This window comes from Nuphar pumila, chromosome 1 (assembly GCF_984573655.1).
Source record: "Nuphar pumila chromosome 1, dmNupPumi1.hap1.1, whole genome shotgun sequence".
NCBI classification, from domain to species: Eukaryota; Viridiplantae; Streptophyta; class Magnoliopsida; order Nymphaeales; family Nymphaeaceae; genus Nuphar; species Nuphar pumila.
The window spans coordinates 114,325,693-114,349,716 of record NC_143249.1 but is presented as its reverse complement, the minus strand read 5'-3'; the positions used below and the strand labels follow the sequence as shown (position 1 = coordinate 114,349,716).

The 24,024-nt window shown below is 38.7% G+C and overlaps 1 protein-coding gene across 1 annotated transcript; it reads right to left on the bottom strand.

Annotated features, from left to right (window-relative positions):
* Positions 1 to 13,653: 13,653 nt before the first annotated feature.
* Positions 13,654 to 23,692, bottom strand: TRM10 (tRNA (guanine(9)-N1)-methyltransferase-like protein). Its single transcript, XM_089998486.1, has 3 exons — positions 23,244 to 23,692; positions 14,725 to 15,084; positions 13,654 to 13,932 (listed from the first exon to the last, which is right to left on the bottom strand). Exons 1-3 carry the CDS (start codon positions 23,667 to 23,669, stop codon positions 13,744 to 13,746), a joined length of 975 nt encoding a protein of 324 aa, XP_089854612.1. The 5' UTR covers positions 23,670 to 23,692; the 3' UTR covers positions 13,654 to 13,743.
* Positions 23,693 to 24,024: the final 332 nt, after the last annotated feature.

Sequence of the window (24,024 nt, the reverse complement as noted above, 5' to 3'; positions counted from 1 at the left end):
GAATTCATAGTCTTTGAGGAATTCCAGCCATCGCCGTTGCCGCATATTGAGTTCTTTTTGAGAAAAGAGGTATTTTAGGCTTTTATGGTCCGACATGACCTCGAATTTCTCTCCATATAGGTAGTGTCGCCAGATTTTAAGCGCAAACACTACCGCGGCAAGCTCAAGATCGTGGGTTGGATAGTTTTTCTTATGAATTCTTAACTGATGGGATGCATAGGCGATTACTTTGCCATGCTGCATCAATACACAACTCAGACCTGTTCCCGAGGCATCGGTATAAGCAACGAAGCCTCCCTGACCAGAAGGTAAGGTAAGGACAGGGGCAGTGGTAAGCCTCTGTTTGAGAACCTCAAAGCATTCCTTACACTGGTCAGTCCATTCAAACTTGACTCCCTTTTTCAGTAATTTCGTCATTGGTACGGCGATTCGGGAGAAGTCCTGTATGAACTTCCGATAATATCCGGCAAGTCCAAGGAAGCTGCGGACCTCAGTGATATTTTCTGGCTGCTTCCAGTCTATCACAGCTTCGACCTTCGCAGGATCTACTGTGATTCCATCTTTTGAGATCACATGGCCAAGGAACATTACTTTGTCTAGCCAGAATTCACATTTTGAAAACTTGGCATATAACTGATTATCTTGAAGGGTTTTCAAGACGATTCTCAAGTGCTCCTTGTGTTGTTCCTCATTCTCTGAATACACGAGAATGTCATCAATGAAAACGATGACAAAAGTGTCTAAGTATGGCTTGAACACTTGGTTCATCAGGTCCATAAAGACAGCAGGCGCATTAGTAAGTCCGAAGGGCATTACTACGAACTCATAATGGACATATCTCGTTCTGAAGGCAGTCTTAGGTATATCCTCCTCCTTAACTCTGAGCTGATGGTATCCAGACCTGAGGTCGATCTTGGAGAACACTCTCGCTGTTCTGAGCTGATCGAATAAGTCCTCAATCCGAGGCAACGGGTACTTATTTTTAATGGTTGCCTGGTTAAGCATCCGATAATCGATGCATAACCGAAGGGATCCATCCTTCTTCTTTACAAATAGTACCGGGGCTCCCCATGGTGACATACTTGGTCGGATGAACCCTTGTTCCATCAGTTCTTCCAACTGACACTTCAACTCACTGAGTTCAGCTGGTGCCATACGATAAGGGGCTTTGGATATTGGCGTTGTTCCAGGTAAGGATTGAATTCCAAATTCAACCTCACGAAGTGGCGGAAGTCCTGGCAATTCCTCAGGAAACAGATCGGGAAACTCCCGCACTACTTTCAAACTCTCAAGGGGTTGGTCGTTGGATTTTTCTACCGAGAGACTCAACAGGAAGGCCACACAACCCTTCCTAAGGTATTTTTGTACCTTAAGTGCTGATATGAGCCTTTTTTGTGGAACTGGTTTGGATAACCGGTATTCCATCTTAGGCAATCCGGGTCGAGATAGAATCACTCTGCCCTCGCGGCACAGAATCTTGGCATTATTCTGAGCCAACCAATTCATTCCCAGAATGACATCGTACTGTATCATATCGATCAGGATGGCGTCAGTAGGCAAGTGTTGCCCTGCTATCTCAATATCCAAATTTTTCACACACCGGATACATTTGGTGCGTGAACCCAACGGGTTATATACTTCGATCATTTTATCAATCGGTTGCACCGAGGCGTGGAGTTGTTCGGTGAAATCGTCGGAGATAAACGTATGAGTAGCACCACAATCAAACAAGACGTAAGCTGCATGTCCATTAACAGGTACGGTGCCTTCAATGAGGTCACCGGTTTCGACTTGTTCAGTCGTTACAGCGTATACACGACCTGCAGCAGGCCTTTGTTCTACTCTAGGTGGGGGTCGTTGGACTAGTGTTCGTTGTGGTACTTGTTGAGAGGGTCCGGCAGATCCGGCATTCCTCCTCTGCTCATCAATAAGCTTCTTCCTGCATTGTCTTGCAATATGGCCCACTTTGCCACAGTAGAAGCATCCACCTGTGTCACGTGGACATGGTCCTCTTGCGTGATTAACATGGCATTTTGGGCAGTTTGGGTTGGACTGCAGGTTGTTTGGAGCCATGTTCTGCCTTGGCCTTACAACTTGTTGAGTGTTGTTCCCACCTTGGAACCTTTTCTTCTGAAAGGGTTGTCGTGAACCCTGGCCACTTGGAAACATTCTCTTCTTGCTCCCACCATCAACTATGGGCCTTTTTGCTATGATCACTTTTGATCGCTCCCAATCCACTTGTATTTTTGAAGCTGCTGTCACAGCCGTTTGAAATGTTTGGGGCATGCTGGTGATAACCCGTGACCTTAGCCCTTCTCGCAGTCCATTGATGTACTTGTCGGCCCTTTCTTGGTCGGTCTCAAATAACCGGGAGCAGTACCGTTCAAGATTTTGAAATTTGGTGGTATAGTCAATCAGATTCATGCCACCCTGCTCCAATTCCAGAAACTCCATCTTCTTCTTGTTTCTGGAGTATAATGGAAAGTAATTATCCATGAAAGCTCTCCGGAAGTCAGTCCAAGGAATGACTTCAACTTCCGAGAACTGGATAATCTTAGTGGTATCCCACCACTTTCGTGCGTTGTCTTTCAGCCTGTGTGTGCCAAAGTTGGTCTTCTTTTCTTCTGGTACTCCCAGCACCAGGAAGGCACGTTCGGTCTCTTCGACCCAACTTTCTGCCAGTTCAGGATCGGCTCTACCGGCGAAGACTGGTGGATCGAGCTTGAGGAATTTTTCATAGGTTATTCCACCAAGGTTTTCGCTTCGAGGTGCGACTAGTTCTGGCCTTGTTTCTCGAATGGCAGTAACCAAATTGTTGAGCGTTTCCAGCAGGAATCCTTGAGTATGGGACTCCTCACTCGGCATGGTTCTCCTCGTCGTAGGAGCCATTTATCTACCACATATAAGCAACGTGTTTTAGTTTCACAATGTATATATCGAAGCAAAGTTTTATTTACTTAATATACATCACATTTACACAAGCATCGCCTTAAACAAAACGTCATGCCGCACTGGCAGACTTTTAGGCGTTGAGAAACTATGTACATGAGTCTATTGACTCCAAAACACTACCAGTCTCTTCTAGGAACTGGACTTCTTTCTTGACCCAAAGAACCCGAAGTATCGTTTACTTCCACATTGCCTTGGTGCAGGCACTACTAGTTTTGGCTTGGGCGGCACTTTCGTGCTCTCAAGCGACTCTTGTGGATAGATCAGTGATGCCGGTCCACTTGCCCATTCAGTGGCATCATGGCTCGGGGAATCCGAGACCATAACGGGATGATATAGGTTGTATCCCTCTTCCTGGCCATTCAGACTCGGCGTTGGTGAAGCCGCTCTGTTCCCCCATATAATAGTACTTTGATTCGAGGAATCTGAAATCATAATGGGATTATAGAAGGAGTTGTTGCATCCCTCCTCCCAACTGTGCAAGCTAGGCGTACATAATGCCTGTTGATAGCCTTGCGATTGACCAAATCCCTCAAGGAAGTTCAAGTCAAATCCTACCAGAGACGGTAGTTCATCAGAAGTTGCTGGAGTACGGCTACTCCTTCTACTGGAGTAATGTGGCCCACTAACATGCGAGGTCTCATCCCTAAGACCAAGCGATCCCCGCCGACCCATATCGATGGTATGCTTCATTTGGCATTCGTTGACGGAATGCCCTTCTTCGCCACAATATTGACAGTCTTGGACTTCATATGGGCATACCCACTCATCGTGCATGATCCCGCAACGATAGCAGTATCCTCGGGAGTCGTGAGTTGCCATCTATACAAAGATGCACCCAGATCAGAACAAGAAGTATAAAATATACTTACTGTGCGATATAGTGGACAAGTCGGATCTCGAACCAGGTTTCTCAGACTCTTGCTCTGATACCAATTCTGTAACGCCCCGAATTTTCAAAACAAAGCTAAGTTAAAATTTTCATGGATTTCTTTTTTTTTTTTTTTCTTTGCAACGGAACTTAGAAAAGCTTTTAGCAGCGGAATAAGACGATAATGAGTCGTCGGTTTTAGAAAACTCCGAGCACGTTGCAGGTATGTGGCCAAGCAACTCATTGACCACCAAAGTGTTCCATTTTATCGAAAGCACATGTTTATTACAACACTACTGCTTAGAAAAACAGTGAAGGTTCAATAAAAAGGAAGCAGTACAACTCTATCTAGAGAAACCCTGGAACTTGATGCCGCCTTGCTCCGCATATCGCCACGCAGGTTCAACACCTGAAATCCCCATTAAACGGGGTCAGAACCACTGATGGTCTGGTAAGTAGGCAAACACCTATCTATTCAACTCAAGTAAATGCATAGACCACTCAGGGTCGCAGTTCGTAATACGACCCTCAAGCCTCCATGACTTAGCGTATATCACACAAGCCTCATCAGGGCTATGAGTTGAACATCCACGCAAGTCGTCATGACTTCGCATAAGCCTCTTCAGGGCTGTGAGTTAGAATAACCTCTCAAGTCTCTACGACTTAGCCTTGACTTCCTCAGAGTCACGAATGGATGTCTAGCTCAAGCCTTTATGCTTGGCACATCCGTATCCTACGAATCTAAGGACAGCTCTCCGAGCTTCACTTAGTCGTACGGATATCAATGAGGTTCTTTCCCAATCGGTCCAGTAGTATACCGACCATGACACCTTCACAAAGGTTATGCAGGACTGACTCAACAACGTCATCCACTCATACATTTAAAGTAGCGTTGTACCTAAGCTAATGCTTTGTTTCGATAATTGCACCTCCCCCTGGGCTTAGGGGACTCATATCTGGGCGACAACGCGACGATCTGAGGGTTGATTATTCTATGTATTTTAGATACCCCAGAGGCCTGTTGACCCCATCCCCCTAGTAGGACGGTACAGCATACCGGAAGAGATCCTTACTAGGTATCCGAATGCATTCTGCTACTGCAGTAGTTGGGTTCAATCCTTAGATATTTAAGGATAACCACGACCTTCATACCTCTGAGTGACGAAGGCCATCAATGAACTCTATCAGGTTCGGGTGAAATATATGTCACTCAAGGCTGCGCCATCACAGTCTTCCTCGGTGAGAAATTCTGAAAGGAACCTGCCGGTCTTACAATTACTTGACGAACATTGCATGCCTATAGGGCAGCCTTTGAGAAGTATGTAGCCGACCCCAATCAACCACACGGTTTTCACCGTGGAACAAAGGTTTTATTCATATGCATGCTTAACTCTGCTCTCGGCACTTCGGCCTTGACGAGCACTTCACCTCTTTCGGTGGAAACAACACACTCCGGCTCAGCGGCCCTTACGAGTCTGGTTGTCTGATAATTCTCAATGAGCATGCACATGACTCGATCTCTACGGATCGGCTACTCGGCGTATTTTTACGCAACGAGCTCAGGACCTTGTCAAGGCGCTACCACTACTTTGGCGCAACGGCTCTTACAAGTATGATGCCCTTGCAGGTGTCAGGGAGACGAGTCATTCTGACATCGTTCCAACAAAGGACATCATTGTGCCACTTAACTGGTTTTGGCAGCTCTTCTGCCAACCATTCTGTCAACACCTTCTCTGCTCTACCGGCAGTGGTGCGACGAACCTTTCTACATCGTAGAAGGCGTTCCATAACTGGGTAGCACTTCTGCTACGTTCTTTCTGAGCCATTCTTAGCTCCTTCAGGAATTTCAGCAGCACTTCCTCTCTTTTACGGAGAAAGCGTGCGTTTCTTTTATCCATTTCAGCGGCATCTCCCCTCTTTGGTGGGAAATCGCTACGCTTAACTCGGGAAATGGATGCGCACCGTTGTGCGTACTTTGCATCCATCAAGGTTGTAAGAACCTTGGGCCATAGCCAGGCCATACGTAATTGATTTAGTCTTTACGTAAAGAGCATTTTGCCAAAAGGCAAAGCCTTTCCAATAGGGGCTTCATTCGTCAAGCAGAATCTTGTACGAGGAGCGGTAAGGGAATCGCATGGGCGATTTTGGAGTTGATCTCCATTTGAACGCTCACTTACGCGCCATATATGTAATATAAGCAGAAGCCTGTGCTTTATACAGCGGCGGCGTAAAGGAAATGCATATACTATTATTCAGGGTGTGTAACTGAACGAAATATTCTACATATATAACAAAACAGGAGCCTTGGCATCGTTCGACGCGACGGCGTAAGTAAATACATTGCAGAAAGCAGGAGCCTTGGCATCGTTCGACGCAACGGCGTAAGTAAATGCATAATCGGAAGTGCAGTAATCGGAAGTACAGAAAGCAGGGAGCCTTGGCATCATACGACGCGATGACAAAGGTAATTTACATGGCCTGTGCGATATAAGACGCGTCGGCAGTATCAGCAGATATACACCTAGATCTGTATCCAACGATAGTTACGAGGCGAGCGAGTAAACACCGAAGTGTCCTAGAGGGCTCAACCAAGAACTAGGGTGAGATACTATTTTGAAGAACGCATATACTGCGTATTCGAACATATATATCCGACGATAGTTACGAGGCGAGCGCGTGAACACCGAAGTGTCCTAGAGGGCTCAACCAAGAACTAAAGCAAGATACTACTTCAGAAAGTATATGCTATACACAAACAATCAAATACTTGAGAGAGATGGTTTAATGAAGCGAACTTACTTCAAATCGTGGAAGAAACGACTCTGATTGCTTCAAACGCTTCGAACGAGGCTCGACTTCGAAAAAGGATCAACTTCGAACTTCGGACGAAAAAGGACTTGGACTTTGACTTTGAACCAAACCAGGTTCAGGTCAAGTCAACTGGGTTCAGACTTAGGTCAAGTAGGTTCAGACCTAGGTCAGGTGGGTTAAGACCAGGTCAGGCAGGCTCAGATCAGGTCAAGCAGGCTCAGGCTAAGTCAGGCAGGCTCAGACCAGGTCAAGCAGGCTTAGGCTAAGTCAGGCAGGCTCAAACCAGGTCAGGTGGGCTCAGGTGGGCTAGGCTAGGTAGGGGAGGTTTGGAAAAGGAGGAGAGAGAGAGGGGTTGGCGATTTTCTAAAGGAGGGGGGGTCCTCTATTTATAGGTTCTGAAACTTGGGCCCCAAGTTTCAGAATCCCCTCTTTACCCCTTAGCTTTTCAGAAATCCCTTCCATGGAAGGTGCTGGAAGGAGCTGGAAGGCTCTGGAAGGTGCTGGAAGGTGCTGGAATATTCTAGAATCTTCTAGAATATTTTCTAAGAGATATTTCTGTGGGTCACACCCATATTTCTGTGGGTCCCGCAAGAATTTCGGGTTTTCGGCGATTTTTTTCCGAAAAATTCTGAGTACGCCATTATCTTCGTATTGATGCCACTAAGAAAGTTGGCTCGCAGAAATCCTTTGATTTTGTTCAGATAGGAAGTTATGGCTTCCAGAGTGTTTGAGCATATATTCGCGATTCGATGAATATCCTAAGTGTAACTGGCTCGCAGGAATTGATTCGTTTCGCATTCTGAGAAAAATGCCATTTTTACCGGTAAATGCCTCATGAATTTTATTCAGATATTTTCTGAAAAATTGCGGGTCTTACAGAGAGAGAGGGTTTTACAGTGTTTTATGGAGACGGAAGAAGAAGAAGAAGATGGCGATGAAAAGTTCAAACGGACATTTTTGATGGCTCAGGTTTGTTTCGTCGGATGACCATCGGATCGCTGGCTCACCATCGGATCGTCGGCTCACCATCGTTTCGCCGGATTACCATCGGCAAAACGATTAAGGTTCGTTTCGCTGGGTAGACTTTGAAGAGTCAACATCATCCTTGACTTTCTGAATGAAGGACATGTTTGTGCTTTTTTTGAACTGTTTGTTTTTTCTTTTTTTGATGAAGGGCATTTTTGTCATTTTCTCAAACGATTAAGGTTCATTTCGTTGGGTAGACTTTGAAGAGTCAACATCATCCTTGACTTTCTGGATGGAGGACATGTTTGACCTTTTTTTGAACTGTTTGTTTTTTCTTTTTTGAATGAAGGGCATTTTTGTTATTTTCTCAAACCATCGCTTTATGAGAAGAATAGCAAGAAAGGGTACTTAAGTCTTTGCAACCGCACCACACTCCAATGCTAAGTGATGTCAACATACACAGGAATACAAGCCTCATGTGTTTGTATACGTGGTGCTCATTTAGACCCCCGAACACAGACGTGGGATTCAGTGAATCATCGGGGGTGAACATACACCACCCTCTCCACATTGTGGGTAGAGTGGGTATGTGCCCACCCTAATCCAGAAAAACCCCAAGGGGGTTAATGGGTCAGGGTGGGCAGTGCCCACCTTGACCTGGACCATAGGTGGGCAGTGCTCACCCTGACCCAAACTATACGTGGGCAGTACCCCGGGTCAGGGAAGGCATCACTTGTTCTCGGCCCAATCAGAGTGACCCCAAGCCAAGTGGCAAATACTCTCTATATATACATATAGAGAGAGATAAAGAAATGGGTATGTGTTAAATGAGTGTTTCTGCAGTTTTTTCGCAGTTTCTACCCCATAAATGTGTTGGGCATGGTCGATTTACGAGGAATCCACACCTGGATCATGTGTTTTCAATGAAAAAAATGATATTTGGATTCTCAAAAATTTACAAAGATTTTGGACCATTGATCTTTGGAACCTTATAAAAACCCACCCATGTTTCGAAATTGAACCCTTCAAGAGTTGATCCCTATAAAATCAAGTACATAGCAAAGAAAACCTGAAAAACTCATTTAGCATGTTTCATTTAGCACGTCTCTCTCTCTCTCTCTCTCTCTCTCTCTCTCTCTCTCTCTCTCTCTCTCTCTCTCTCTCTCTCTCTCTCTCTCTCTCTCTCTCTATATATATATATATATATATATATATATATATATATATATATATATATATATATATAGAGAGAGAGAGAGAGAGATATATATATATATATATATATATATATATATATATATATATAGAGAGAGAGAGAGAGAGTAATGGGTAGGTGCTTAATGAAATATGCTAATTTTTTTTGTTTCAATTTGCTTATGTATGAAAACTACAAAAGATATTTGATAGGATTGACATTTTCGTTTAGTTTTTTTTTAATAGTATGAATATTTAATTAGGTTTTAGAGTTTTTTTCTAATAGAATTTAGATGAATATTTAATTTAGGTATTTTTATATTTTTAATTAACATTAAACATGATTTTATATGCTTGATTAGTATAAATGCATAATTTATGATGTAAGAATTAGAGTTTCAATTTTGTATTTGTTTAAATGATATGAATTTTGGATTATGCTTTTAGAGTGTTATGTATTTTTCTTTTTAATTAGCATTAAACATGAAGAATGAATATTTGACTTTGGTTAGAAATTAGAATTTTAAGGTGTTTTTTTATTTCAACTAGTATAGATGAGAAATTTTTTTTATATAGCACGTATTTGTTTTTCAAATAAAAATAATCATAATTCTATCTTTGATTTATGTTATGGTTTGATAGTTTTTTCTGTATTTTTCTGATTTTTTAGCATTCGATATATGTATATTTTTTAGTATTTGATATATGTATATTGTCATAGAATTTATTTATTTTTTATCTGTGTCCACCCTAGTTTAAATTCCTGCATCCTCCCCTGTTTGCCATGTCATACAATTCAGGCCTCTTATAATAAGCCCTCTTGATTACTTGTGTGGACGTTCATTTTCATTAGGTGCTGTTAGAAGCAAAGGGTGGACTAAGTCGAAGGGTGTGCATAGTCCAAACACTATTTAGTCATGGTCTCTATACTCCTCTCTTTAAAATGCTAGGAATTTAGATTTACTGAATGCTTTTTGATGTTTTCAACCATTGCATACTTACATCTAAATAAGAACTGAGAAGAATCCAGAATGGATTGTCTCATGGGGAAATGCACCTTCGTCTCAAAGGTCACACTTTGAGTTAAACAGCTGCCTAACTATATATATTAACTTTTTGAATTCATTAAATTTTTTTAAATTTTAGTGACTATATTAGTACGTTACATAACCTAGTGTAATTGTGGGAGTGCATGGCCGTAAAAGCAAGGCCTCCCCTGATGGTCATCCTTATATGGCCACAATACCTAACATCTCCCGCTTGGCCATAAGGGGTGAATTGTGCCACTAATTCTACTCTCCCTTTTGGGTTTTGCATTGGCACAGTATCTTGAATTGTATATACATATATATATATATATATATATATATATATATATATATATATATATATATATATATATATATATATATATATATTATGGATTATATATAATTTTCATTCTCTTAACTTATATGCCCTTGAATATACCCCAGTATCATTTGACTCACATTTCTAAAACAAGACGTTTTCAATGACAGCTTTGGTGAATGGATATCACTTGATGGTACATATTCAATTGCAATTTCATTTTTCATAACCATATAATGCACATATTGGTGTTTGACTTCAATATGCTTGCTTTTTGAGATATCTACTCTTGCATGGATTAGGCGTATAACAGGATTATTGTCATGATATTTTTGAACCACATCTTTTGGAATATCAAATTCCAAATCACGTAAGAAGTAATTTATCCAAACACCCAAAGTGGCAGTCATATTACAAGTTAAGTATTCAGCTTCTTGAGTACACCTTTGCTTTTTGTATGACTATATAACCCCACCTTCTAAAATAAATACTGTGAACTTTGTTTTGTCTCTATCACCTGCAAAATCTACATCTAAATAGCCCACAAGGTTTAATTTATCAACTTGATAGCATAAATTGAACTCTCTTTTTTCTTTTAAATACTAAGAATTTTTTTTTTCACTGCATCCCAACGAGGAAGGCCAAGATTACTCTAATATTTGCTTACTAAACTCCTAAAAAACTTAAATCAATTCTAGTGCATAATATAGCATACTTCAGGCTTCTTATTGTCAGTGCATAAGAAACATTTAACTTTTCTTATTCATCGTTTAAACAATAAATTTTGCTTAATCTCAAACCTTTAGCTAGGGGGGTTGACTTTGCCTTGCTATTTTTTATTCTAAACTTCTTTAGAATGTAATCACAATATTTTTCTTAACTTAGGCATAATAATCTTGAATTTCTGTCTATATGATTTTTAATTCCAAGAATGTAGATGCTTCTCCCATGTCCATTTCAAATTAAGAATTCAAGCAAGACTTGGTTTTGTTAGTATGTCACTAATGTAAGAGATAAATTTATACTTTTCTTGGCTTACGCACAGTGTATCTAGTTTGGCTAGGTTATGCAACATAATAATAGTAGCTAAAATTAAAAAAAAATGATTAGAATTCAAACAGTTAATTAACGTACAGTTGTATGTCTGTTAAACTAAAATTGTGTGGCCTTTGAGATGAAGGGTCACTTCGCCATGAGAACCTATGCAGGCCCCTCTTCAGTTTAAATGCAAGTATGCATTGGTTGAAGGCATCAAAAAGCATTAAACAGTCTAAAATTCCTAGTATTCTAAAGAGAGTTGTGCAGAAGTCGTGATTAAATAGAGCCTTTGGACATTCGTTGCGTAAATATGGCATGCCCTTCAAGTCTGATCCACCATTAGCTTCTAACAAGTGTTGATGACCTGCTGCCAGAGTATGAGGAATTCAATGTGTACCTATGCCATGAACGACAGCTATTTTTGGATGATAATAAGTTGCATGATTATTCAGATTTTTCAAGTTTTAAGAGAACTAGGGTTAGTGAAATTCATACAGTCAACCTCTTTTAAGTTACTATTCCCAGATGCTTTTGCAAAGTATAAGGTTCATTCGACCCAAGACATTTACCAATGTCGACCTAAAGGACTTATGGAACACAAGGATTTGAAGAGTGCACTTCTATATATTGGTGAAGACCTCAAGTGTATTGGCCCAGGTGAAGATGGCAGTATTCATGACATATACAACACTTTGGTTTCAGAATTAATGAATGTTTTTTAAGGGGGTCTTATTCTGATTGAACCTCTTTTTCAGATGTTCAACTTAGAAAGGATATTAGGAGCCCTGCTGCTTCTACCCTTGTCACTGGAACATTCCCAGAGAAAACTCTCATTAAATCTCATGGTAGCACTTCAAGGAAGCAACTTATTAAAAACCCAGAACTTACCTGTTTTCAAATTGAGGAAGAGACTAGCATAAATGAAGAAATGAACACTTGAATGTTGATGATATTTCACAAACATCTCAAAAAAGGATCTGCATTGGGACGAAGTCACCAAATGATTGCAGAGCACTTTCAGATATCATGATGGCATGCTATCACTCGTCTAATGTCAATGCTGCTGCAGATCAGAACCTTGCACAGAAACAGTGTAAACTCTGTCAATGTGAAAGCAGCTTTTGTTGGAAGGAAGTTGGTGTGAGTCATCAAAAAAATGGTGATGAGCAATATAACATGGATAACAAAGAGAAGTGGGATCCTTCTCTTTGTGTTTACAGTGCAGAAAAGGTCTCTGGCTTTCTTCAGAAATGGCCCAGCAAGCGAAAGTTGTCAAGGAATAATATTGTTTCAAATATTTCATCTCTGAATCCTCTTATATAACAAAAAAAAACAGCTGCAGGTAACTTCTCCATTCAATCTTTATGTCATCAATGTTGCAACTGAGTTGTTATTACACTTTACTATGATTTTCATGCATATGCAAGGACAAATGACATATTTTACTCTGTTATTTGTTTGATATCATTTTCACTAGAAGGCAAGAGAGACATAAAAGTGAAGGCCCTCGAGGCTACTGAAGCTGCAAAACGTCTTGAAGAAAGAAAATAAAATGAACGTAAACTAAGGAAAGAAACCGCAAAGCTTGAGAAGGAGAAGCCAATGCTGGAAAATAATAGACAAATGGAACAGCAGAGAAAAAGGGAAGAGGAGAAAACAAAGAAAGCTTGGCTGATATAGCAAAGAAAAAGGTTAAAAAAGAAGGAAAGGAAAGGAATTATATTCCCCTTAGAATCTTGGGTATTTTCTTTATTGGGTTTAAAATCATTAATCTCAAAAAGTGACAATATGATGAATTGGCTCAAAGGAATTGTACACTTTGGACCATGGTTGCCAAACTAGTACCGGAAGCGGAAGCGAGAGGCGATGCATTTTAAAATATATAGGAAGCGGGAAGCGAGGAATAAAAAAAAGAAATATAAGAATTGAATGAGAATCAAAATAAAACACATAAAAACTAAAATAAAAGTGACTAATACTAAATTTCATTATTTTTTAGTGTAAGAATTAAATTTTAACAAAATCTAAAAATGATAACTACCAATTTAACAAAAGCACGTGGAAGTGAGTGAGAAGAGTTAGAGAAAACACATAAAAAATATGAAAAGTTGAGTAAGAGAACATATAATAAGAATAAATGAAGCTTGTAGAAAACATAGGAGAAGCGTGGGGAATCGAGGTTCTTATCAAGTTTCGAAAGCGAGGAGTATCGTGCTTCCGAAGCGAGATTCTGGGAAGCGAGCTTCCCACCTATCTAAGAAGCTTCCGGTAACTCTGCTTTGGACCAGGTAAAGGGTATAGCAACAAGTCTTCAAGCATGCTCTTAGAATCTTGGGACTTTTCTTTGTTGGGTTTAAAATCTTTAATCTCAAAAAGTGACAATATGATATGTTTTCTCTTTGTTGATGTTGAAAGCTGCAATTGAACGTGTAAAAGCAATGTGGGGATGTGGCAAAATTATGTATGACCTTCAGTTGATCTATAATTTTTTTCTTGATATTAGCTTTTAAAAGAAATCACTAAACATAGCCCATGCATAAGTCAAAAATGGACGATAATTACTCTTATAATTCCTCAGTGGATTTCTCAATACATATTTTCTTTCTCTCGCCATCACATTCTGCTTCATTTTCTTCATCATCTTCAGCATCACACCTTTTCCTTTGAGGAATCACCTGGAAAAAGGACCTCTTCCAGTCTTTGGTTTCCAAGAAGCTGAGGAGTATTTCAACGACTTGATTCACAGTCAAGACCTGTGGCACAGGAATCATGAATTAACAATTAACAAAATGAAAACTCGTCATTAGAATATTAAACTATCTGAAAGTAGCAGTTTTAACAAAGGTTAAGGATTTACAACACCTTGCGAATTATTCCTTCAAAGTGTTACTAGAAATTTTGTGTGCCCATCTGGTCAGGGTAGAGAGAGAGAGAGAGAGAAATTCTAATTGCAAGGTCATTTCCTAGAACAATTATTACACAAATCAAATGAAGGAGAATATTTAGCACATTTTACAATTAGTTATGTTATAGATAATAATATATGAGACACCTAACGTCCGATTATTTTTAATAGCGAATGAAAGGTGGAGAAAACTTTAACAGGTAGCCTTTCTCTCATAGTACATCTTTTTTTGTCATTTTGTCTTGAAGAAAATGAACTGCATGTTTGCAAAACTATGAAGAACTATCTCACCTGAGAAAGATGGCATACTTTCTTTCTTAAGAAAGTATTTCACAGGTTTGTAAACATCCCCAAAATGCAAGTAGACCCAACTACTTATATATGTTTTTAGATGATGCAACCAAATTTCATATCCTCGGGCAACCTGACTGACTCAAGCAACAAATCCAACCTGTTAAGTCCCACCTACACAAGTTGGTGTGAGCATGATTTGACACAGCCTTACTTGGCACCAACTTGAGTGGCTTGATCTAAGTTTTACCAAGCCAACCTAGGAAGCTGACCCAGATCAAATTTCTGATGTTGATGCATGAAACATGGGAAAATCTTTTTTCATGAACAAAAAATGACAAAAGCATACCATGGAACTTGACATTTTGAGGTAATTTGCAATGGGAAGTTTTGCTGTTTGGATCCCCTGGTCTTTTGCTTTCTTCATGGTTATCCCCTTCCATCGGTTCCGATCAACTAACCCGCCAATAATATAAATTTTGCTCGGGTTGAGTTCTTCAAGAACAGTGTCTGAATCTGCTGTGAGATACACCAAATCATCCTTATGATCACGCAAAGCTTCAATGTAAGGTTGGCTTTCCTTCTTGATCACCCACTTATCGAATCCAGGGAGCCTTTGCAACTGAGCATCTATTTCTCCGTTGCATCCCGTCAAGCAAAGATGTGCTGGCAAAGCACATCTTGCATTCACTGCATAACAATACATGATCTGCAACCTCCATCAGTTCAAACAGAATTAAGACATGGTATTCACAGACTTGAAATAACCAAAAAACTTTTTTAAAGCCCAATAAATGCATCTTAACTGAGTAAGTTGAACCAAACAACTAGTAAATTAGTTATTTTCTGGTGCTAACATAAGTATGGCAATAAATTATGTAAAACTACAAGCTTTTTTCACACTCCCCAAACTTATGGGAAACTCACTTTCCAACATATAAAGCTTGCTTGTTTTGGTACCCAAAAACAACTTTCTTGATACTGGAAATATCTTTTTAATGTTAAAAGAACTGCACTTTCTTGTTTAAAATTTATGTTTCCAATATAAAATCTATATACATATATAACAAATATTCTTAATAAAACAGATTGAATTTAGCTGAAATACAAAATTAAATTTTAAGCATAGTACCAATTATTGCCGATATATTTTGAAATTATTGTGTTTTTAATGTAATATTTTCCATGGTTGATATTATGAAGAAATGTAACATTGTCACCAGAACATCTATTTTGAAAACATCGCATTTTTAATGTGATTTTACAGCAATATTCACACATAAAGACATTTTAAAAAAAAATTGCATTATTTATGTATTAACCATATACATTATTTTTCCTAAGAGTTTCTCGAGAAGGACCAGATTCCCTAAAAGGTCACGAGGTTTTCCCGAGAACAAGATTTGTGACTGGTTTTAACTACATTTATGTGTCGTTTCCCTTCTTTGTTTCTCTCTTCTTTTTACGGTTCGTGCTTGCCATTTACGATGTGCATGTTAAATTGTATACCATATATATTTATATATAGAGAGAGAGATACATATACATATATATATGAAATATATATGTATATGTATATGTATCTATCTATTTATATATATACTTTTACTTTTGTAATACCCACTAGAGGTAAATCCATCTTTTTCCTATTCACGCACCTTTCTTTTTTGTAATTTCTTTTCTTTTTCTTTTTTTTCTTTTTCGTTATTTTTTTATTTTTGTTCCTTTGGCTTTTAGCCATGGAGGGGCCCACCTCATACGAACATTGGGCCCCTCCAACAGTCAATAATATGACCGTTGGAGGGGCTCCAACGATCACATGAGGGAGGCCCTCTTATGTCTTATAAATAGGGAACATCTATTTTGAAAACATCGCATTTTTAACGTGATTTTACGGCAATATTCACACATAAAGACATTTTTAAAAAAATTTGCATTATTTATGTATTAACCATATACATTATTTTTCCTAAGAGTTTCTCGAGAAGGACCAGATTCCCTAAAAGGTCACGAGGTTTTCCCGAGAACAAGATTTGTGACTGGTTTTAACTACATTTATGTGTTGTTTCCCTTCTTTGTTTCTCGCTTCTTTTTACGGTTCGTGCTTGCCATTTACGATGTGCATGTTAAATTGTATACCATATATATTTATATATAGAGAGAGAGAGACATATAAATATATATATGAAATGTATATGTATATGTATATGTATATGTATATGTATATGTATATGTATATGTATATGTATATGTATACTTTTACTTTTGTAATACCCACTAGGGGTAAATCCATTTTTTTCCTATTCACGCACCTTTCTTTTTTGTAATTTCTTTTCTTTTTCTTTTTTTTGTTTTTCGTTATTTTTTTATTTTTGTTCTTTTGGCTTTTAGCCATGGAGGGGCCCACCTCATGCGAACGTTGGGCCCCTCCAACAGTCAATAATATGACCGTTGGAGGGGCTCCAACGATCACATGAGGGAGGCCCTCTTATGTCTTATAAATAGGGAACATCTATTTTGAAAACATCGCATTTTTAACGTGATTTTACGGCAATATTCACACATAAAGTCATTTTTAAAAAAATTTGCATTATTTATGTATTAACCATATACATTATTTTTCCTAAGAGTTTCTCGAGAAGGACCAGATTCCCTAAAAGGTCACGAGGTTTTACCGAGAACAAGATTTGTGACTGGTTTTAACTACATTTATGTGTTGTTTCCCTTCTCTGTTTCTCGCTTCTTTTTACGGTTCGTGCTTGCCATTTACGATATACATGTTAAATTGTATACCATATATATTTATATATAGAGAGAGAGATACATATACATATATATATGAAATATATATGTATATGTATCTATCTATTTATATATATATACTTTTACTTTTGTAATACCCACTAGGGGTAAATCCATCTTTTTCCTATTCACGCACCTTTCTTTTTTGTAATTTCTTTTCTTTTTCTTTTTTTTCTTTTTCGTTATTTTTTTATTTTTGTTCTTTTGGCTTTTAGCCATGGAGGGGCCCACCTCATGCGAACGTTGGGCCGCTCCAACAGTCAATAATATGACCGTTGGAGGGGCTCCAACGATCACATGAGGGAGGCCCTCTTATGTCTTATAAACAGGGAACATCTATTTTGAAAACATCGCATTTTTAACGTGATTTTACGGCAATATTCACACATAAAGACATTTTTAAAAAATTTTGCATTATTTATGTATTAACCATATACATTATTTTTCCTAAGAGTTTCTCGAGAAGGACCAGATTCCCTAAAAGGTCACGAAGTTTTCCCGAGAACAAGATTTGTGACTGGTTTTAACTTTCCTTCTTTGTTTCTCGCTTCTTTTTACGATTCGTGCTTGCCATTTACGATGTGCATGTTAAATTGTATACCATATATATTTATATAGAGAGAGAGAGATACATATACATATATATATATATATATGAAATATATATGTATATGTATATGTATATGTATCTATCTATTTATATATATATACTTTTACTTTTGTAATACCCACTAGGGGTAAATCCATCTTTTTCCTATTCACGCACCTTTCTTTTTTGTAATTTCTTTTCTTTTTCTTTTTTTTCTTTTTCGTTATTTTTTTATTTCTGTTCCTTTGGCTTTTAGCCATGGAGGGGCCCACCTCATACGAACATTGGGCCCCTCCAACAGTCAATAATATGACCGTTGGAGGGGCTCCAAAGATCACATGAGGGAGCCCCTCCAAAGGCCCTCTTATGTCTTATGAATAGGGAACTTCCTCTTCATTGTAAAATAAGCTTTTTTGTAAAGCTCTCACTTGTGTTCAATAAAAGGATTTTTTTTATTTGTATGCCTTTATGCATTTGTATTCGTGTGGGTGTTCATCTTGTGCCTTTGTGCACACGTCTCATATCACATAGTCTCTTTGTAAACTTTTTCACATGGTATCAGAGCTTGGTCTCTAGAAGAAGAGCCCGGGTATTGTGTTATCTTGGTAGTCGTTTCGAAGAACGTGCTCATCTCTCTTTTTCAATCTTTTGGCACAAAAAGCTCTTGCAAATCATTTCAAGAAAAGCGCAATACATCAAGTAAGCTTAAAGAAGACCCGTTATCGTAAGATTTCATTTCTTAAAGACTCTTTCTTTCTCATAAAGGCACTTCCATGAGGGAAAAGGATTCTCATTTTTTCCTCGGATTTAAACTCAATGGGTCCAACTATCACGTTTGGGCCAGCAATATAGAAGCTCACGTTAAAGAAAAAGGCCTTTGGAGCTATGTCAAAGGCACTATTCGTGAACCCGAAAAAAAAATCACCACTATTGAAAAAGGTGAAATTAAGGTTCTTAACGGGGAAGAAAGAGAAAAGGCTTTTGAAGAATATAATAAGAAGCAATGAGGAGTGGGAAATGAAGATTTACAAAATCCTTTCATGGATTTTTTGTTCGGTTGAGACCTGAATCAATGCAAATATTTTAAAATTTAAGAAGGCGCCTCAAGTATGGGAATATCTTGAGAGGATGTATACCTCAAGGGATTTATCCTACAAATATTATCTTCCAAAAAGGCTTTGACCCTTCAACAAGACGAATTAACTATTAGACAATACTTCGCCGAATTATCCTCTATTTGGGATGAGTTTGCTATGCTTGAACCAAAATGGAGTGGAGAAGCCATTGAGCTTCAACACAAGCAATTGGAAGAAGATCATATTTTTTATTTTTTGAATGAGCTTAGACCCGAATTCGAACAAATAAGATCCTCTCTTCTATCTTCTTTCACTTCTCCACCACTTGAAGATGTTATTACTTAGTTAAGTGGAGAAAAAACTCATATGGGAATGAGTAAGACCAATTCGAGTGTTCTTGCGATACCTTCAAATCAAGAAGAAAATGAAGGAGTGTATGTCGTTTCTAGACCGGGGAATAACTTGAAAACATACAAACCCCCTCATTTTAAAAATCAAAATCAATGAGCGAGAGAAAATGATGATCAAAATGGAAGGTACCAAGAAAGATATTATAGCAAAATTATGTCATTTTTGTAAAGAGTCGGGACACATCAAACTGGTGTGTCCGAAATGGAAAAAGATGGTGACTATGTCTACTACATTTCAACCACATAAGAAAGATGGTTCATCTACTTCCACCAATGAAGCTCTTTCTCTGAGTCAAATCGTGGAGGCTCTTCAACCTCTTCTCAAGAGATCAATTTCTGGGGCTGCCATGTCTACGTTCTCTCCTCTCGATATGACCTCATGGCTTTTAGATTCGAGTGTCTCCTTTCATATGTCTCCAAATATTTTTTCTCTTTCCGGATATTCAAAAAATGTATCTCCATCTTTTGTTTCAACCGCGGATGTGCCTCTTGAAATCAAAGAAATTAGAAACTTTAAAAATCAAGGATTTTTTATTCTCAAAATTAGATTTATACCAAAATTAAATTTAAATTTGCTTTCGGTCTCTCAACAGATGTTATGATATTAAAAATGACAAACTGTATGTTTCTAGGAATGTGACTTTTTTGGAAAACGTTAGTGGTTTTGAAAAATATGAACCTCATGAAGAGAATGTGAACTATTATTTCTTGTTTGACTTATTATCTATAAATGATGATATTTCTAGTGATGATGAATTCACTCGTAATGATCTTAGTGAAAATGAAGTAGAAGAAAATAACAACTCTTCTCAATCTACCGATCATCATATTGAGGAAAGGGCATCTAGTGATCATATCACTTATACACATAGAGATAAAAGCATTTTTATAAGTGCAATTGAAAAATATAATGAACCTAGTGAATCTACCTCTTCACATGATGAAAATCCTCGAAGAACCGAAAGGACTAGAAGAGTTCCTTCTAGATTTATATGCTATGACTGATTCTCACCTAAATATAGAGTTCGTCTTGGTGTCATTCACTCATATGTGGAACCTAAAAACTTTAAAGAAGCCAACAAAAGTGTCCAATGGAGAAAAGTTATAGATAATGAACTTAGAGCTCTTAGGAAAGCTCAAATATGGGAATTTCAAAATCTTCCTAATGGTAAAAAAATTATATGATGTAAATGGGTTTTTAAGGTCAAGACCAAGAGTGATGGATCTAAAGCCCGTCTAGTTGTCAAAGGATAAATTCAAGAATATGAAATAAACTATGATGAGACATTTGCCCCCATTGCACATATGGTTACTGTTAGATGTTTTATTACCATCGCTTCAATTAAGAAATAGAATATTTATCAAATGGATGTCAAAAATGCATTTTTGAATGATGATCTTAATCAAGAGGTCTATATGGATGATCTCCCAGGTATGGAGATTCTTAAAGATAAAGTGTTTCGCCTACAAAAAGCTCTTTATGGTTTGAAACAAGCTCCCAAAGTTTGGTATGATAGATTTAACAATGTAATGTTGAAAAATAGATTTTCTTTATGTTTTACTAACACAGTTTTGTTTGTCAGAAAATCCAACGCAGAGATAGTAATTTTACTATTATATGTTGATGATATGCTAATAACAGGTGATGATACTAAAGGAACTAAGAGCATAAAATCTATTATAAAAGATAGATTTGAAATGTCTGACTTGGGGTTCCTAACGTATTTTTTAGAAATTGAAGTTGTTAATTCTCATAGAAGTTATTTTTTATCTCAAACTAAACTTGCATTTGAGATCACTGACAGGTCAAGAATTACAGATGACAAGATTTGTAAAACTCCTGAAGTAGTATGAACAAAGATAAAAATCGGTGATGGGATTCTTCTAAAAGACCCCACTTCTTACAGGCAACTTGTTGGATCCCTAATATATCTTAGTATTACTAGACTTGATATTTCGCATGTTATTCATATTGTATACCAGTTCTAACATGTGCTTACATAAGTTCATATGAGTGCAATTCTCCGGATCATTCGATATATAAAGGGATCATTAAATAAGAGAGTATTTTTATCTTCATTTTCTTAATTAAATTTAATAGCTTATACTAACTCTGATTGGGGAGGTAACCCAAATAACCATCACTCCACCATTGGTTTTTGTGTGTTTTTAGGAGAATCATTAATCTCTTAGAGATGCAAGAAGCAACAAAAGGTGTCATTATCATCTAGTAAAGCTGAATACCGAGCCACGGCAACTACTACCATGCAGATTGTTTGGATTCGCCAGCTACTGAAATATATGAGGATTCATGTTTAAGAGCTCATGAAGTTGTATTGTGATAATAAGAGTACAATCTATATTGCCAAAAATCATTCATTTCATGAGCGCACAAAGCACATTGAGATGGACTGCCACTATGTTAGAGAAGAAAACCTGAAAAGAGTTATAGATCTTCCTTATGTAACGTCAGAATATAGAATATCAATTGATGGATTTCTTCACCAAGGCGTTATGTTCTCCTAGATTTAACTTTCTTCTCGGCAAACTTTTGGTTTTTTGTGTGTTTTTAGGAGAATCATTAATCTCTTAGAGATGCAAGAAGCAACAAAAGGTGTCATTATCATCTAGTAAAGCTGAATACTGAGCCACGGCAACTACTACCATGCAGATTGTTTGGATTCGCCAGCTACTGAAATATATGAGGATTCATGTTTAAGAGCTCATGAAGTTGTATTGTGATAATAAGAGTACAATCTATATTGCCAAAAATCATTCATTTCATGAGCGCACAAAGCACATTGAGATGGACTGCCACTATGTTAGAGAAGAAAACCTGAAAAGAGTTATAGATCTTCCTTATGTAACGTCAGAATATAGAATATCAATTGATGGATTTCTTCACCAAGGCGTTATGTTCTCCTAGATTTAACTTTCTCCTCGGCAAACTTTTGGTCATTGCGCCCTAAGTTTGAGGGGGGGGGGGGGGGGGGTTAAATTGTATCCGAGATATATATATATATATATATATATATATATATATATATATATATATATATATATATATATATATATATATATATATATATATACTTTTATTTTTTAATACCCACTAGGGGTAAATCTGTCTTTTCCTTATTCACGCACCTTTCTTTTTTAATTTCTTTTCTTTTTCTTTTCTTTCTTTTTCGTTATTTTTTATTTTTGTTTTTTTGGCTTTTAGCCATTAGGGGCTCACCTCATCGTTTGGCCCCTCCAACGGTCAATAATATGACCTTTGGAGGGGCTCCAACGATCACATGAGGGAGACCCTCCAAAGGCCCTTTTATGAAATAGGGCACTTCCCCTTCATTGTAAAATAAGCTTCTTTGTAAAGCTCTCACTTGTGTTCAATAAAAGGATTTTTTTATTTGGATGCCTTTTGCATTTGTATCAGTGTGGGTGTTCATCTTGTGCCTTTGTGCACACCTCTCTTATCAAGAATATAGTGCCTTTGTGGACATAGTCTCTTGGTAGACTTTTTCTCAGTACCTACTGATCTGTCTCACCACCCTCCCTCATTCCGAGGTTGAGGATCCTGGTCGAGACCTTGGCGGTTCCTCCACTCCCAGACTCGCTCTGGCTTTCCCCTGGGGCCTCTAAGCGCTCCACGCTTCCCCTTACGCTTCCTAAACACTTCTCGCCCTAAACGCTTCACGATTCTCAGCTTATAGCTTCCCAACCGCTTCACGCTTCTCAGCTGACGCTTCCTAAACGCTTCACAAATCCCAACATTTGTTAAAGACACCGGTTCTTTACTTTCAACAAACTACGGACACATATACCATTTTCAAGCCTATGGCAAACGGAAAAAAGCAATAGAAAGAAAAGAGTGTGCTATGTGGAAGCTCTCGCCCTCTCACCTGCTGAGAGAGGCTTTCAACCCTAGGGCAAACGGAAAAAAGCAAAAGAAAGAAAAGAGTGTGCTATGTGGAAGCTCTCGCCCTCTCACCTGCTGAGAGAGGCTGTTGATCTCGGGTGGGGTCATGAGGTCCGAGAAGTCGAGGTCGATGACGATGCTCTGACCTTCCTCCATCCCCTTGGTCAGCCTCTCCCTCCTCAGCTCCCGCTCCCCGGCCCTCCTCTCCACCCTCTCCCTGCGGGCCGCCAGCCGAGACTCCAACATCGCCGCCCTCTCCTCCTCAGAAGCCGCCGAAGACACCCTCTCCTCCCACTCCCTCCGCCTCTCCTCCGCCCTCCTCCGCTTCTCCTCCTTCGTCGCCGCCTTCTTCTCCGCCTTCCTCGCTTCGCGCCTCTGCTGCTTCAGGAGCTTCTTCCTTGCGTTCTTCGAGAGGGGCTGCCCCTCCGCCTCCGGAGGCCCGTCGCCGGCGGCAGCGCCCTCGTCGTTCGGGATCTCGCTCTCGACGACCTCGCCCATTGTGTGCTAATGCTTTGAGAGAGAGAGAGAGGGACTTTAAAAGTGTGGAGAAGAACGGATCGGGGCTGGTTTGGATCATATTTCGGGTAGGCTTAGGATCTGATTACTGCCAAAATGGATCTGGTTCATGGTTCGGTGACCGAAGTGAGGATCTGAACGAGTCGGATTCGGTTCGGATGTAGGCATTACTGAGCCCCCACGTAACCTGAGCTGGCATAATCAGATTGGAACTCGGGTTTGGATTTGGGTGAAGGAAGCCATTATTGAATCTAGGGGTGTCTTTGATTGTTGGAGACAAAGACTTTCTTCGAGATTTTTTTTTTTTACCTTAAAATATAATTCATAAAGTTTTTGT

Excerpts from the sequence above, each read along its gene's own strand:
- TRM10 (XM_089998486.1), bottom strand. The coding sequence starts at position 23,669 with ATGGGCGAGGTCGTCGAGAGCGAGATCCCGAACGACGAGGGCGCTGCC. Across the intron at positions 15,085-23,243 it reads TCAACAGCCTCTCTCAGCAG|ATCATGTATTGTTATGCAGT; the intron begins GTGAGAGGGCGA and ends TGGAGGTTGCAG. Across the intron at positions 13,933-14,724 it reads TCAAAATGTCAAGTTCCATG|GTCTTGACTGTGAATCAAGT; the intron begins GTATGCTTTTGT and ends CCTGTGCCACAG.